This window comes from Elephantulus edwardii, unplaced genomic scaffold, assembly GCF_000299155.1.
Source record: "Elephantulus edwardii isolate Elephantulus edwardi_28Jun2011 unplaced genomic scaffold, EleEdw1.0 scaffold00077, whole genome shotgun sequence".
In the NCBI taxonomy this organism is placed as follows: Eukaryota; Metazoa; Chordata; class Mammalia; order Macroscelidea; family Macroscelididae; genus Elephantulus; species Elephantulus edwardii.
Window position 1 is genome coordinate 10531466 of NW_006399827.1, and position 13212 is coordinate 10544677.

At 44.9% G+C, this 13212-nt stretch overlaps 1 protein-coding gene across 1 annotated transcript in view; it reads left to right on the plus strand.

Annotated features, from left to right (window-relative positions):
• The first annotated feature begins 1623 nt into the window (after nt 1-1623).
• The window catches only part of TTLL6 (tubulin tyrosine ligase-like family, member 6), a 34233-nt gene continuing 22644 nt past the window's right edge, over nt 1624-13212 (plus strand). The window contains 8 exon segments of the mRNA XM_006889333.1: nt 1624-1829; nt 2729-2769; nt 3900-4018; nt 4171-4301; nt 5790-5946; nt 7098-7241; nt 7925-8010; nt 12014-12239. Of these exon segments, the coding sequence (XP_006889395.1) occupies nt 1651-1829; nt 2729-2769; nt 3900-4018; nt 4171-4301; nt 5790-5946; nt 7098-7241; nt 7925-8010; nt 12014-12239 (1083 nt within the window). The 5' untranslated portion in view covers nt 1624-1650.

A 13212-nucleotide genomic window follows, 5' to 3' on the forward strand; every position in this document is an offset into this window, starting at 1 on the left:
TTAAAATTATTTTAATGAAAGTTTACAGAGACTTAGGGTTTCCAGTCATTCATTGTTGTATTTTTTCTCCCTGCCCACTCCCTCCCCCACAATGTATTCCTTTCATGTGGTATTCCAAATTGTTCGAATCCCTGTAGGAAACAAGATGGTGTGGGTGTGGGTGTGGGTGCATGCATGTGCATCCATTCCTGGTGGTATCAATGATTAATTCTGGCTGCTAGCGGAAAGGCTACAGGTTCTAGTCTACCCACAAGTGCTTTGGAGAAAGAATTGATAATTCCCCAAAATTTAGCCATGGAAAACCCTTATGGAGCTACCATGAATTGGAAAGACTTCACAGCAACTGGCTGGTTGGTTGGAGACACACACAGCTACATATGCACACACACCCCCCAGGCTATATAATTTTAAACTCATTAACCCAGTAATCTTATTTTTGCTTTTATCTTAAGAAAACAAATCTAAATAAGGAAAAGGTCTTCTTACATAAAGAATGTTCATTTCAGAGCTATTTATATAATATAAAAACTGAAAGCAGCTTACTTTTCCAACAACAAAGTTCTGATTGGTTAAATTCAGGCACATATCTTCAATAGAATATTATTACATAGCTATTAAACATCAGAAACTTGAAAATCTTGCCACAGCCAAAAGAATGTATGATCTGATGCTCAGGAAGCACGAAAAGATACCAGAAAATTGTTTGTATATTATAATTAAAATAATATAAGGATAATTGGGCTTAAGAACAAAACACATGCAGGTCAAAGTTGCTATGCCAGGGTAGAAAACAGACAGATGACTTCCCATCCTACCTTATTTTTCAGACTTAATGTTTTAATAATAATGAAGTTGAGTTTCACCCCCACAAAGCCAAAGACAGTAGCAAGAAGACTGTAGGCATCCAAGTAGAGAGTTGAAATGGCAAGAAAGGTTGGTATGGTTTTAGGAGCTAAGGAGGAGAAAGCGTTAGGAGGGGTGACTTTATGGCCTTAGATGTGACGAGAACATGTATTTGTTAATTAGGCCGGTGCCATTCTGGAATGCTCAAAGATAAACTAAACACATCATTCGTTGTTGATTAGTAAAGTAGGAGACTTGGGATCTTGTTAAATTGACTCTAAGTCAGTCTTAGACTCCAGGAATGACAATTCTAGGAACTTTCATGCCAGCAGATCGCTACAGTGGAAGGTGATCAATGGTGATGGAACAGTTAACAGACCTCCTCCAAGCACCTCATCTACACCCTCTGGGGCTAACTCCCTCACCTTGGAAGGCTTCGAGCTTTGTTCTGAGTGACTGTCTCCAGACACTTGCTTGCTTTAATAATAAGATTGTTTACCATACTCAGCTTGCTCCTAGGTATCCCAGGAGGGATAAAACAAGGCCAGGGTTGGCTGACTGAGTCCCCAAGGTCATACTCAGTGGCAAAAGATGGAATCAGCTCCCTCCCCAGCTTGCACCAACCATGGTGGTGGAGTGTCATTTTATAGACCAAAGCCTATTTCCTTACCTTGGAATCAGAGTTCACCACCCACATGAGCAAGAGAGGGGGTCCCCCTGCAGGTAGATCCTTGTAACTGCTACCCCTCTCCTCTTCCTCCAGGGAGGCCCAGTTATTTCCCCAGAGCCTCCTCCCAGGCTGGGGAGATGCTGCCTTGTGAGACTATGGAAAGCGAGGAGAGGGCAGATTCAGAAGAGAGAGAGGACAGTTCTGTAGAAGATCCAGGAGAAATCATCACTCTGGCTTTTGTGAAAGAGGACACTGAGGTACAGAAGGGGCTTCAGAATGACCATCAAGAAGGCAAGAAAAAGAAGAAGAAAAAGAGGTTAGGATTGAAAGATGGAAGATGGGGGCCTATATTGGTGAGAACAGAAGGGACTTGGGAAGGAGGGAGACTTAGCTGTCAAAGTCAAAGAGAAGAAAGGCAAACGTTATGTGTGAGATTGTCAAAACACACCACTTGAGGGTCTTAGAAATACCCACTTTTGATGTTCTAGTTCACAAATAACAGGTGTGTAATCTAAACACTTCTGTCTTTTCTGTCTTAATTTCTAATAATTTTATTTGTGTCTGGAATGCTTTTTGGTTTGTTTTCTTTTTGTTTTGTTTTTTAAATGGGTGGAGAGAGAGAATTTCTGTTGCCATGTTTTTACATAGCGCTGTTGTTCTGAGATTTTAGTACATGCAGTATTTATTGGGATCTGACCACAGCTTCTGCATTCCAATTTTGTATACTATTTTCTTGTGCTCTATTCTGTTCTGGGGGAAGAACACCTAGGAAGATCACCTAGGACTGATGCCTGAGAGCTTGCACACCTCGTAGCTTCTCTTAAAGGTGGAAGGTGAGGGAGACAATCAAGCATTTTTGTCCAGAATAGTTTTCAATTCATGTCCCTGATGGACTGTTGGAGTAAAGGATTGTGCTGGTGATGATGTCCATATCAGCTGCAAGTCAAATTAGTCATAACTGAAAATCAGACTTTCTACCTCATAGACACAGTAATAGTACCGTGGCTTATTCCCTCGTCACTTTATACCTCTTTGAAGCCATGTCTTCAGGAATAGGAAAAGTAAAATCAGACTTGCTGTGACCGACTGAGGGTCAGGCTGCCCCATCAGGTTAGATTTTATCTGTTCTTCCTTGAAAGGGCATTTCTGGATACAGTCCCCTTTCTGCAAGTGTGTCTGTCTCTGTCTTGCTGCTCTCCTTCTTCTCTTTTCCAGATGATTGGTGATCAATCTCTCCAACTGCCGATATGAGAGCGGTAAGCATCTGTATTTAAAGGATCAGTGCTGGAGTCTCCTTGGATTCCTCCAAAGAGCCAGAATGGGTCACTCTTATATTATCCTGAGGATGGAAAGGGGTGCCACCAGAGCCTGTTGTTTGATTCTCTCACCAAGATTAACTGTTGGAGGCCTTGGGAGTCTCTTTCCAAGAACTATGGGTTTTAACCACAGTGGTGTACATTTACTTCAATGTTTCTAATTTATTTATATGGTGGTTTGGGGACATGATTGCTGGAAAGGCAGTTTTTGCTGTAGTCAAAGGCTCTGTGTCAGAACACATGTTATACACTGGCAGTCCACAATATACTAATTTATACTCCAAGGAGCTCTGGTGGTTCAGTGGTAAGGAGTTGTGCTGCCAACCCAAAGTCACCCGGTTTGAATCCACCAGTTGTTATGTGGGAGAAAGATGGGCGGTCTCCGGTGCAATTTACTTCTGCTAGAGGATAAGCTGCGAGTCAGTAGTGATTTGTCTGTACATACCACCACCAATTTATACTTTAGAACACAGTGTTGCTGTTATTTTTACATTGTATTTGAGTGATTTAGGCTGGTAATGTACCCTCCTGTTCACAACAGGCACTTTCTCCTTCTGAGCCTCTTAAAGATATTTGAGTTTATGCTGGAGCCAGCCTCAGTTATTACTAATACAATAGGGACAGAAGAAGAAGGATGTTTGAGCATACATATAGTTTTGAAATGCACTGTGTAATTTTTGTTTTCTGTCAGTTTATCTCACTAATCAAACTTGTCTCTGGCTGATGTTAAGGGTTAGTTTGTATTCCTGGAATTTTCGATGGCCTAGAGTTTGGAGGAAAGCCAGAGGCCTGCTTCCTGGCAAGGGAAAGCCAGAGTGGGTAAAATATTTATCAGCAGTAACATTCTGTGGGGAACTGTGCACAGGGGCTGGATTCTTCAGTAGCTTTCTGCTCGCAATATTCCTTTCTTGGCAGTGGTGTGTGCCCAGACTGGACAATGTGGCTGCCAGTACTAAGGAGACGAGTTCTTTTGCTTAATCTGTGAGCAACTTGAAATGCAATCTCCCCACTCTGTGCTCTTTCCCCACTTCCTGGGTGAACAGACCTCTTCTTCTCTGACTCCATCACAGTGCGCAGAGCTGCCCAGCAATATGGCCTTCGAGAGGGAGGGGAAAATGATGACTGGACTCTCTACTGGACAGACTTCTCGGTGTCACTGGAGCGGGTGATGGAAATGAAAAGTTACCAGGTATCTGGTCCAAAGGTGGTCTTCAGTATAAGTGTGGCATCTGTATAACGAGGCTGCCAGTAAGGCCCTCAGTTTTATAACTGTACCTCGAGGGAATCTCTTGGATGTGTCCATGTCCCTTCTTCATTCATGGTTTCTGACTTCCTTTGCAGAAAATCAACCACTTCCCTGGGATGAGTGAAATCTGCCGCAAGGACTTGCTGGCCAGAAATATGAGTCGCATGTTAAAGATGTTCCCCAAAGAGTTTCACTTTTTCCCCAGGACCTGGTGTCTTCCTGCTGAGTGAGTGCCTGTGGGTGCTCCCACCTCCTGTCCCGACCCCAAGGTTGCATTTCCCTCTTGCCTCTGTTGCTCTGGTTGCTCCTGCCTCTGTCCCTACTGTTCAGGAAAAGAAAGACTAAAGGGTGTGTCCAAGGTTGTGAAAACACCAGACTTTGCCTATAAAACCAGAAGACGTGTAGGCTAGGTGCTTGTGGTTGGGATGAACGTTGTTCTGACCCTGAAAGTTGTTGATTGTGAGCTCAAATGTGTAATTGACTTGTTTGAACCATCTCTCTGCAATTACTGAAATGTGAAGCACCGGGAGCACCTCTGGCATAGGAAGTGTTTTCGCTCTCAGGTTAGCAGCAGGCAGGGTGCCTGGCCCTTGTTCAAGGGCAGTGCCTAGAACAGTGGATGGCACCTAGCCATTTCCTTCTCTGGTCTAACATTATCAGTCTTGAAATTGAACATCCATTCCTGGTACGTAAAGTACTGTTGACCATTAAGAAGTAGAAATGTGAGAAAACAGGGACATGAGCCGGGGTACAGTCCAGTGGTTGGGATGAGGCAGGAAGGTGACTGCATCTGCATTGCCATCAGGACTCTTATAATGGTCAAGGTGCCAGAGGAATCCCATCATCCCCTTTCTACCCAGTGTTCCCATCCAAAAGGGAGAGACAGGCCAAAATCAGGAGCTCCAGGTTTAATAGCTCCTCTTAATTTGACTGAAAAACTTTCAGAACTTCCCCTCCCTTAAAGCAACTAAGAATGGAAGGTATTTGCTGTCAGGTCAACAACAGGACTTCAAGGCCACTAAGGAACACCACAGTTAAGTGGCCTGCTCAGTGGTCAGCACGTCCCTTTACATTAAATTGTGAAACAAGGGGTATAATAGGACTTACAATGTATTAATTTGATTTCTTTACTTCTTCTGAATGTCATTTCTTCAAAGTATTCTCAAAGATAGACTTTTCCCTCCCAGGCTGGCACAGAGGTGATACAGCTAAAATCCTGAAGTCCAGAGGGGAATAAGATTTGTCCAAGGTCTTGTCAGGGTTTGAGCTAAATCAAAATACATACACACCCAGAGAGCAACATTATTTAGGTCGTTGTTACCTTCACCAGGTACATGGTGTGATACTTTTGCCAGATATCAGCACTTGGCCCACATTATCACATCATTGACCACCATATGATAATAATCCAAGATAGATGTCATTATCTTCACTGCATAGATGATGAAACAGGCTCAGAGAGGTCAGATCACTTGCAGAGGGTCACACAGCTTATAAGTGATATTATTGTCTCTTTAACCTATGCCTGCCTTCCCTCCAGAGGCCGCAACTCTCTGCTACATATGTGCTAACAGCTCGCTAGCTGCTGGAACTCTGGATGGCTGTCAGTATGGGAACTTTTGGCACATGAGTTCGTGTTTCTTTCTGCCTAGAGATCTAGCTTTGTTTTCCACTACGTCTCAGTTAAAGATGTCTCTTGTTTCCATCCCGGTAGTTGGGGAGATTTGCAGAACTACAGCAGGTCAAGAAAAAATAAGACATATATTTGTAAGCCAGATTCAGGCTGTCAAGGGAGAGGTATATTCATCACGCGGAAAGTGAGAGAAATCAAGCCAGGGGAGGATATGATCTGTCAGCTCTATATTTCAAAGGTATGTTCTCTGCAACAATGAAAGCATTTTTTTCCCCCAGAGAAAAGCGAACTGAGAGGAGAGGGATAGGGAAGAAAATGTGCAACAATGAATGAATGGTAGTCCTAGTTCTCTGTAAGCTTTCATTAAAATATCAATTTTTTTCTTTATAAAAGGTATTCCTCACTGTTAGTATTTGTCACTCATGACAGCCTGAGGCTCTGGCTTCAGTGGGCAGAGTGTGAAATAGGGGGCTGAAAGGAGGTGAGGTGAGGCTGAGTCCGGTCGTCGGCATTGGACTTTGCCAGGCCAAGCCTTCAGGACAAGGACGCTGATAAGCTCCGGGGCAAGAGTGGTTCCTTATCCTTGCAGCTCCCCCTGCACCCTTGTCAGTTGGTCTAGCCCTACTGGGCTGGCCCTTTCCTCTCAAAGGTGACAGTGAGGTGAAAAACCTTTGGTTTGTAGAGGCCTCGCCTCATTTAGGGATGGGAGTTTTCCTGGAGAAACAGTGCTAATTGTCCTTGCTCCCTTGCTGGAGGTCAGAGAGCTGTCCTAAGACCCTGCTGCTTTGGAAACCTCTTATAGTGTGTGTGGATGAGGAAGAATAGAACTGGATGCCTGGGATGAGAATGGCCAGGAGATAGCATTGCAGGGAGCCTGCTTGAAGAACTACAGCAGTCCTGCAGCCGCTGACATGGCCTTTCCTCAAAGGATTTTTTTTTAATGTTACTTTGTTTAGTTGCCAAGGTAACTCTTGGCTGTGCTGACTTGTGCCATTTGACAGATCAAGAAATTGAGGATGATGCAGTTCAGTGATGTCTAAGAAGTCATGTATTAGGCCAGGACCCAAATCTTCTCCTTTTCCCAGTCAAACCTGCATTGTATCACATTAGATGTTGTTGGAACTAATGCCAAGAGAACAAGGTGGGAGTTTCTATTTCTCCTCCGATGCTAGAGAATTCTGGTGGCCTAGTGGTAAGGAGTTGGGCTGCCGACTCAAAGGTAGGCAGTTTGAATCCACTAGCTGCTCAGTAGGGAAAAGATGAGCAATCTCCTCCAGTGGAATTTATAACCTCTAACACCTGCTGGAAAGTCAGGTATTCCATTCTGACTTGACAGCACAAAACAACAACTGCCTCTGATGCTGTGTGCCTCTTGTCCTCTTCTCCCAGCCCTTTATCATCGATGGGTTCAAATTTGACCTCCGAATTTATGTGCTATTGACATCCTGTGACCCTCTCAGGATTTTTGTGTACAACGAAGGCCTGGCCCGCTTTGCAACAACGTCTTACTCCTACCCGTCCACAGGCAACTTGGTGAGTGAAAAGAACACACTGCCTACCCCAACCCTTTTAAAAGGGTCAAAAATTCTAGTTGAGCCACATTATCAAACATTAAAAGGTTATCACTTGTTGAGTCCGTAAGAGATGTCAGGTGTGTAAGTTCTCTCATTAAGAGATCTCAGAAACAGGGGTTATCATCACCATTTGGGGAGCTCTGATACCCTAGTGAGCAAGGAGTTGCCCCATTAACCCAAAGGCAGGTGGTTCGAATACATCAGCTACTCCAAGGGAGAAAGATGGACTACCTTCTTCCCTGTGATTTACAGCTGTGAGTTCTCACTCGACAGCAATGAGTGAGTGTGATCACCATTTTACAGAGGAGAAAATGAAGCCCCTAGGCTGTAAGGGCCCTGTCCAAGCTCACCTAGGTAGGAAGAGGTAAGGCTGGGACTGGAGGCTGTGTCTCCCTGACTCCAAAGCCCCATGATTCAATGGTGCTCTGCAGAGAAGGTTCCAGGTGAGGACCTCCTGGAGCTTCCTTTAGGCTGGGCGTCAAGCTTGGGAGGATTTGGAATTTCTTCGTGCGCTCTAAGCCGTCAGGTACCCCACTTCTTTTCTTTTCTATCCTTTTAAGTCTTGGGGCCTGTGGGAGATCACAGAGAGAGCAGGATCCTGCCCTTCTGCCTGACCCCACAGTCTTGTGTCTCTTTTCCCAGGATGATATCTGCATGCACCTGACTAATTATTCCATTAATAAGCACAGTTCAAATTTCATTCAAGATTCTCACTGTGGCAGCAAGAGGTAAGGAAGCAGCTCCCCCCGCCCCTTTTTTCTTTTTCCCTTTCTTTTTCCTGCCAATCTGAGAGCTGCCCTCTGGAGTCCTCCCCAAACCCTGCCAGTCCCAGAGGAGTTTCCATCCTGGGTGATATGACCTCAGAAAACACTGCTGTGCCACTAAATCCAGGACGGACTCTTCCGTCTCTGCCCTCTGGGCTGTTAATCATTAAAAGAAGGCCTCATTGTAAACCCTGGGAGGCTGGAAGGAGAGATAAACATGAACAGTTTCCCCAGCAGGATATACACAACACACCAAAACATACTCGTGTTACCGTTGGCCTGTCCGCCTTTTCCCAGTCAACAGCCAGTCAGCCCTGAGGAGAGCCTGCCAGGCCGTTTTCCTTGGCCTCTGGTCCCCCAGGGTGTTGCTCCCTTACAGAATCTCAAAGGGCGTTTCACGACGCCCAGGGTGGTGTGACCTGTGACTTTTAAGGTTCCTCTAGAAAAGGAAGAAGTGGGTGAAGTCACAAAAGTAGCCCCACAAAGAGACTTTTTCATTCATGTTATTATATTTTCACGTCCCATTTGAATTTTAAGAAAAAGCACCATGGCAGACTCTGAACTGATCAAGTAAAAGGAGAAAGTGTTCATGGCAGCCCTGTGTGCTTATTGCCTGGTGACTGCAGCAATGAGTATGTGAGAGATGGCGAGGATGGCACCGGGTAGAGCAAGGGTCAGACCTGTGTTCACAGGGTCACTTGTGAGTCCCAGCTGACTTGATGGCACCTAACACCAGGGTGTATTGAGCCCTGGTGATGCAGCTGGTAGGCACTCGACTGCTGAGAGGTCAGCGGTTCAGGCCCACTAGCCACTATGTGGGAGGAGTGACAGTCTGGGTCTATAAAGGTTATAGTTTCATGGGGAGTTCTGTTCTGTACTGGAGGGTTGCTGTGAGCCTGAACTGATTCAACAGCAAGGGGGTTTAGTGCATCTTGAAGGAGCCCTGGTCACACAATGTTAAACACTCAGCTATTTACTAACAGGTGGGTGGTCTAGATCTACCCAGGTGCTCTGCGGAAGAAAGGGCTGGCAATCTGCTCCTGTAAAGACTACAGCTTAGAAAACCCTACGAGGCAGTTCTCCTGCCACGTGCACTGACCATGAGTTCCAGTCAACTCATCAGCATCTAACAACAGTGTATGTTGGGGGATGTGTCAAGTGCTTTTTATGTGTTGTTGCTGGTGTGTGTGTTTAAACTGACTGTTCACAGTAACCCTATAGCAAAAGTACTGTGGTCTACCATTTGTTGGTGGGGACATTGTGAGTTAGATACCGTTTTCACTTCACAAATGGGGAGGCCCAAGACCACAGAGCTCTAAATGCTAGGCTAGGACGAGAACACAGTCCTGTGAGACCCCAGAGTTCATGTCCTTTCTGCTGCATGCCTCAAAGGGCTGATAAACATGCCATCAGTTTGGTTTCAGAGCATTGAAAAGGCATGTGACTTTTGTGACTCCTTTGGTGGTGCAGTTAAGAAAAGCAAATGGAAAATCGTTAGGTTTCACCTGCTTGAAGGATATTTGTGAAGCCTGGGAAGGAGGTCACCTCCTGCTTCCTCTTCTCCCCACAGAGAGGGCAGGCCTTTGCCACGACACCTGCTGGGGCACCTGGGAGCTGTGCTGGTGCTCAGGGCGGCCCTGGCTCTTAAATTTATGCTCTTAACCATCAAGGTATACTGTCTGTGCTAGTCACTCCCTGACTTTCTGCCAGGAAACTTTTTCTCCCCAACATTCAACATAGAGGCTTTGCTCATTCTCATCTCTTGGATTTTGCTCAACAACAACCTGTAATATCATTAAAAGTCCTTTTGTCTCTCGAGGCTGCCATGTAGCCTTCTCTGATCTAGTTGTAGGTTCTGGTTTGTTTACCCAATAAAGAATGGATAAAGCTCTTTTTTCTTTGGGCCTCTGCCTCCTCACCTATCAGATGAGGTTAGTTTCCATCTCTTAGGATGAAAAGTGAAAACTAAGTGTAACTATTCACATGCCAATTCTCTCACGTCAGGGCACCCTGTGGTCAGCATCCACCCTAGCCCCTAACTGTTCTTTGTTTGAGTCTTGTATATACTTAAGTCAACTATACGTAAGTCTCTTGAAGAATGGGCAGGTGCCTTGGCCCCTTGGCTACTGCCCAGAAGTGGTGCCTTCTTTCTTTCTCTTCTGTCTCTTTCTTCCTTTCCCTCTGACTTTTCTTCCTTCTTCCCATCTTTTGGGACAATATGATTCTCATATGATCTACCTCTTCTCCCCACCACCCTCCACAGCTTGAGGCCAACAGTGCTTCCGGTAAGGACTCTGTGGCAGAGACCATGTTATTATTATCTTTCATTTTCATTTCCAGGTTCCAGCAAAATACCTGGCACATCACTGGTGTGTTAAGCTGAATTGACTAACCACTTGGCATTATGAAATTACATAATAATATATACACACTGTAGTGTCTGAGTCATCAAGAAAAGGTTATGTTATGTTTTGTAACCTCTGTTACAAGAAGGCAGAGAAGTATATAATCTATTTTTGGAAGATTTATTTCCCAATTAGGCAAATTAAATACATTTTTTTGCACTTGAAATGGCTGGCTTCAAGTGATCCAGAAAATCAATTTATGATCAGGTTTTCATTTCTTGATAATGGCAAGTAGAGAAGGCAAACCTCTATGTTGAATAAGCGCTGGTTATCTGTCTTTATCTAAATGGATTCTTGGTTCTTTCATATGTGTATTGATTCCTTAAATGCCCTTATTCTCCCCCTGACGTGTGGTATTGCTTCATTGTACAAAGCTTTGCATGACCAGCAGATACGCATTGGCTGGTTGACCTTACTTCCTCTTATTTGACCCTAGTCACTTGGGTAATTTTCATGCTGTCTGAATGAATCATACCTCTTCATTTTCTGCCCATAATTTCCCTGTATCTCCTTCTGTGTTTCCATTTCCCACATACCTTCTCTCTGTACAGGTGAGGGTGTGGGGATATGTACCCACCTTTGCCTCTGTCAGGGTCACCCGCTCTCTGTACTGTCCAGCTCTGAGCTGATTGGAGCATCCACTCAAATATTTCCCATACAGAAAAGGCATCCTCTGATCTCCTGGGTAGTCGAGTGACCCACCGTATTGGCTTGGGATTGATGTATTCCTGGGATGTAGGATCCTTAGTGTCAAAAATTTGGGATGGTCCTGCTTTGCCTGGCACAGATGGTAACCCCGTCATGAAAATCCTGTCTGCCTTTCCCCTGTGGAGAGCCCCCAAACAACATTTATGTGCTGTTAGTGTCCCCAGAATTCCACCAGATGGCTAAGGAGGAATCCACGGCATTGTTGCTGTTAGGTGCCGGAGTCAGCTCTTCACAGCAGCCCTGTGACTAACGAACATGAGCCATGCCCAGCCCTGCACCATCCTCACAACCCCAGATCCACGCGAGCCTGTCGTTACACTCATGCAATCCATCTCATCTTAAAAGGCTCATTAAGTGATTCTGATGAACACCAAACAATTGCCACCAAAGCAAAAAACCATGAAGAATGTCTCAGGGGGTTCCCCCACCCACACACCCATTAAACTTTCCACTTAGCTTATCAAGTTGCTGCCTAGGTATTTTATTGTTGTTTTGATTTTTTTTTCTCTTATTCATTGTTGCACATTTTATTCCCCTTCTCTCCCCCTCAATACACCCCTTGTTCTAGATTGTTCTTATACCCTAGGTATGTTTTTGTGGGTCACAGTGAAAATATCCGAGTGTCTGCTATGTTTTCATGTTTACCACCACGTCTGGGCTTAGGGAGGCTTGGAGAATACGGCCCTGTAGCTCCAGTTGCTTCCTGCACTAATGTTGTCCTGGTGTTATCCCGGCCCCTGATGTTTCTCTCTACTGACTCTAGAGCTTTATCTTCTGCAAAAGGTTCTGGTTTCCAGCATGCCATGACCTTAGATGACACGGTATCTGCTGCCCTGCTTGTGGTTCCCTTCTAGGAAACTCTCCACCTTCAACGTCCACATGGAGACTCACGGCTACAACGTGCAACAGATATGGAGGGACATTGAGGACGTCATCATCAAGACGATCATCTCAGCCCATGCAATCATCAAGCACAACTACCACACTTGCTTTCCCAACCACACCCTCAACAGTGCCTGCTTTGAAATCCTCGGCTTCGATATTTTGTTGGACCACAAGCTCAAACCCTGGCTGCTGGAGGTAGAGAGGTGTAGGCGAGGGGTGAAAACACTGTCCTCAGTGTTACTCAGGTCCACCAGCTTTTCCTGACTGTTGTTTGATTTCCTTTTTTTATTTCTAAGTGGGATAGTATTTCTAAGGTTATGATTTTATTTTTTAAATTGTGAGTTGAGTGAAAGTTTATAAAGCATATTAGTTTTTCACTCAATCACTCCTAGAAATTTTGTTTTACGTCATTAATTATAGAATCCGCAGTGTCTGATTGTCTCCACATTGCTTATTGCCTTTCTGTTCACCCAACACCTGACTGTTGTAATGAGCTTTTAATGGCTACTTCTTCCCTTGGTGAGGGGCTTTAGTCTTAATCAAGAAGTGGCCACCAGAGGGAGCTAGACGGCAGGGAATTAGAGAATCCAGTTTACCTCCTAAGGTCCACCCAGACTTAGAAATGCTGATCAGAGTGAGCCTAAAGACAGAGCTACCTTTTGTGAAAGAGTAATTTCCTTCAAAGGTAGTATTTTCTCCCTCAAAAATATAGGTCAAATTAAAAGGTCAAGATGACGATGAGATTGGGCGTGTTCAGTGTGGTATGGCCAAAGCCAAGTGTTCAGTATGAGACAGAAATTGGACTAGACTGTTCAGTGCCAAGTGACATCAGAGACCTGGTGTCTGTTGCCTTGGGAGTGGGTTAGGGAGCTACTCAGGCGCATGAGAGGGTGAAAGGAGAAGAAAACAAGCTTTCTGGTCGCTACCTCTTTTCTTGATTGGATTTGTCTTCAAGAATTCTCAAGGAGGCACATCATGGGGCAGAAAGTGTGGGTCCAAGTCAGGAGTGCACTACCAGATGCCAATGACCCAGAGCCAGACTTTAGAGCTAAGAACCCAACATTATGGATCAGATTTCTCAGGTTTAACCCACCCTTCCTTCCTTCCTTCCTTCCTTCCTTCCTTCCTTCCTTCCTTCCTTCCTTCCTTCCTTCCTTCCCTCCCTCCC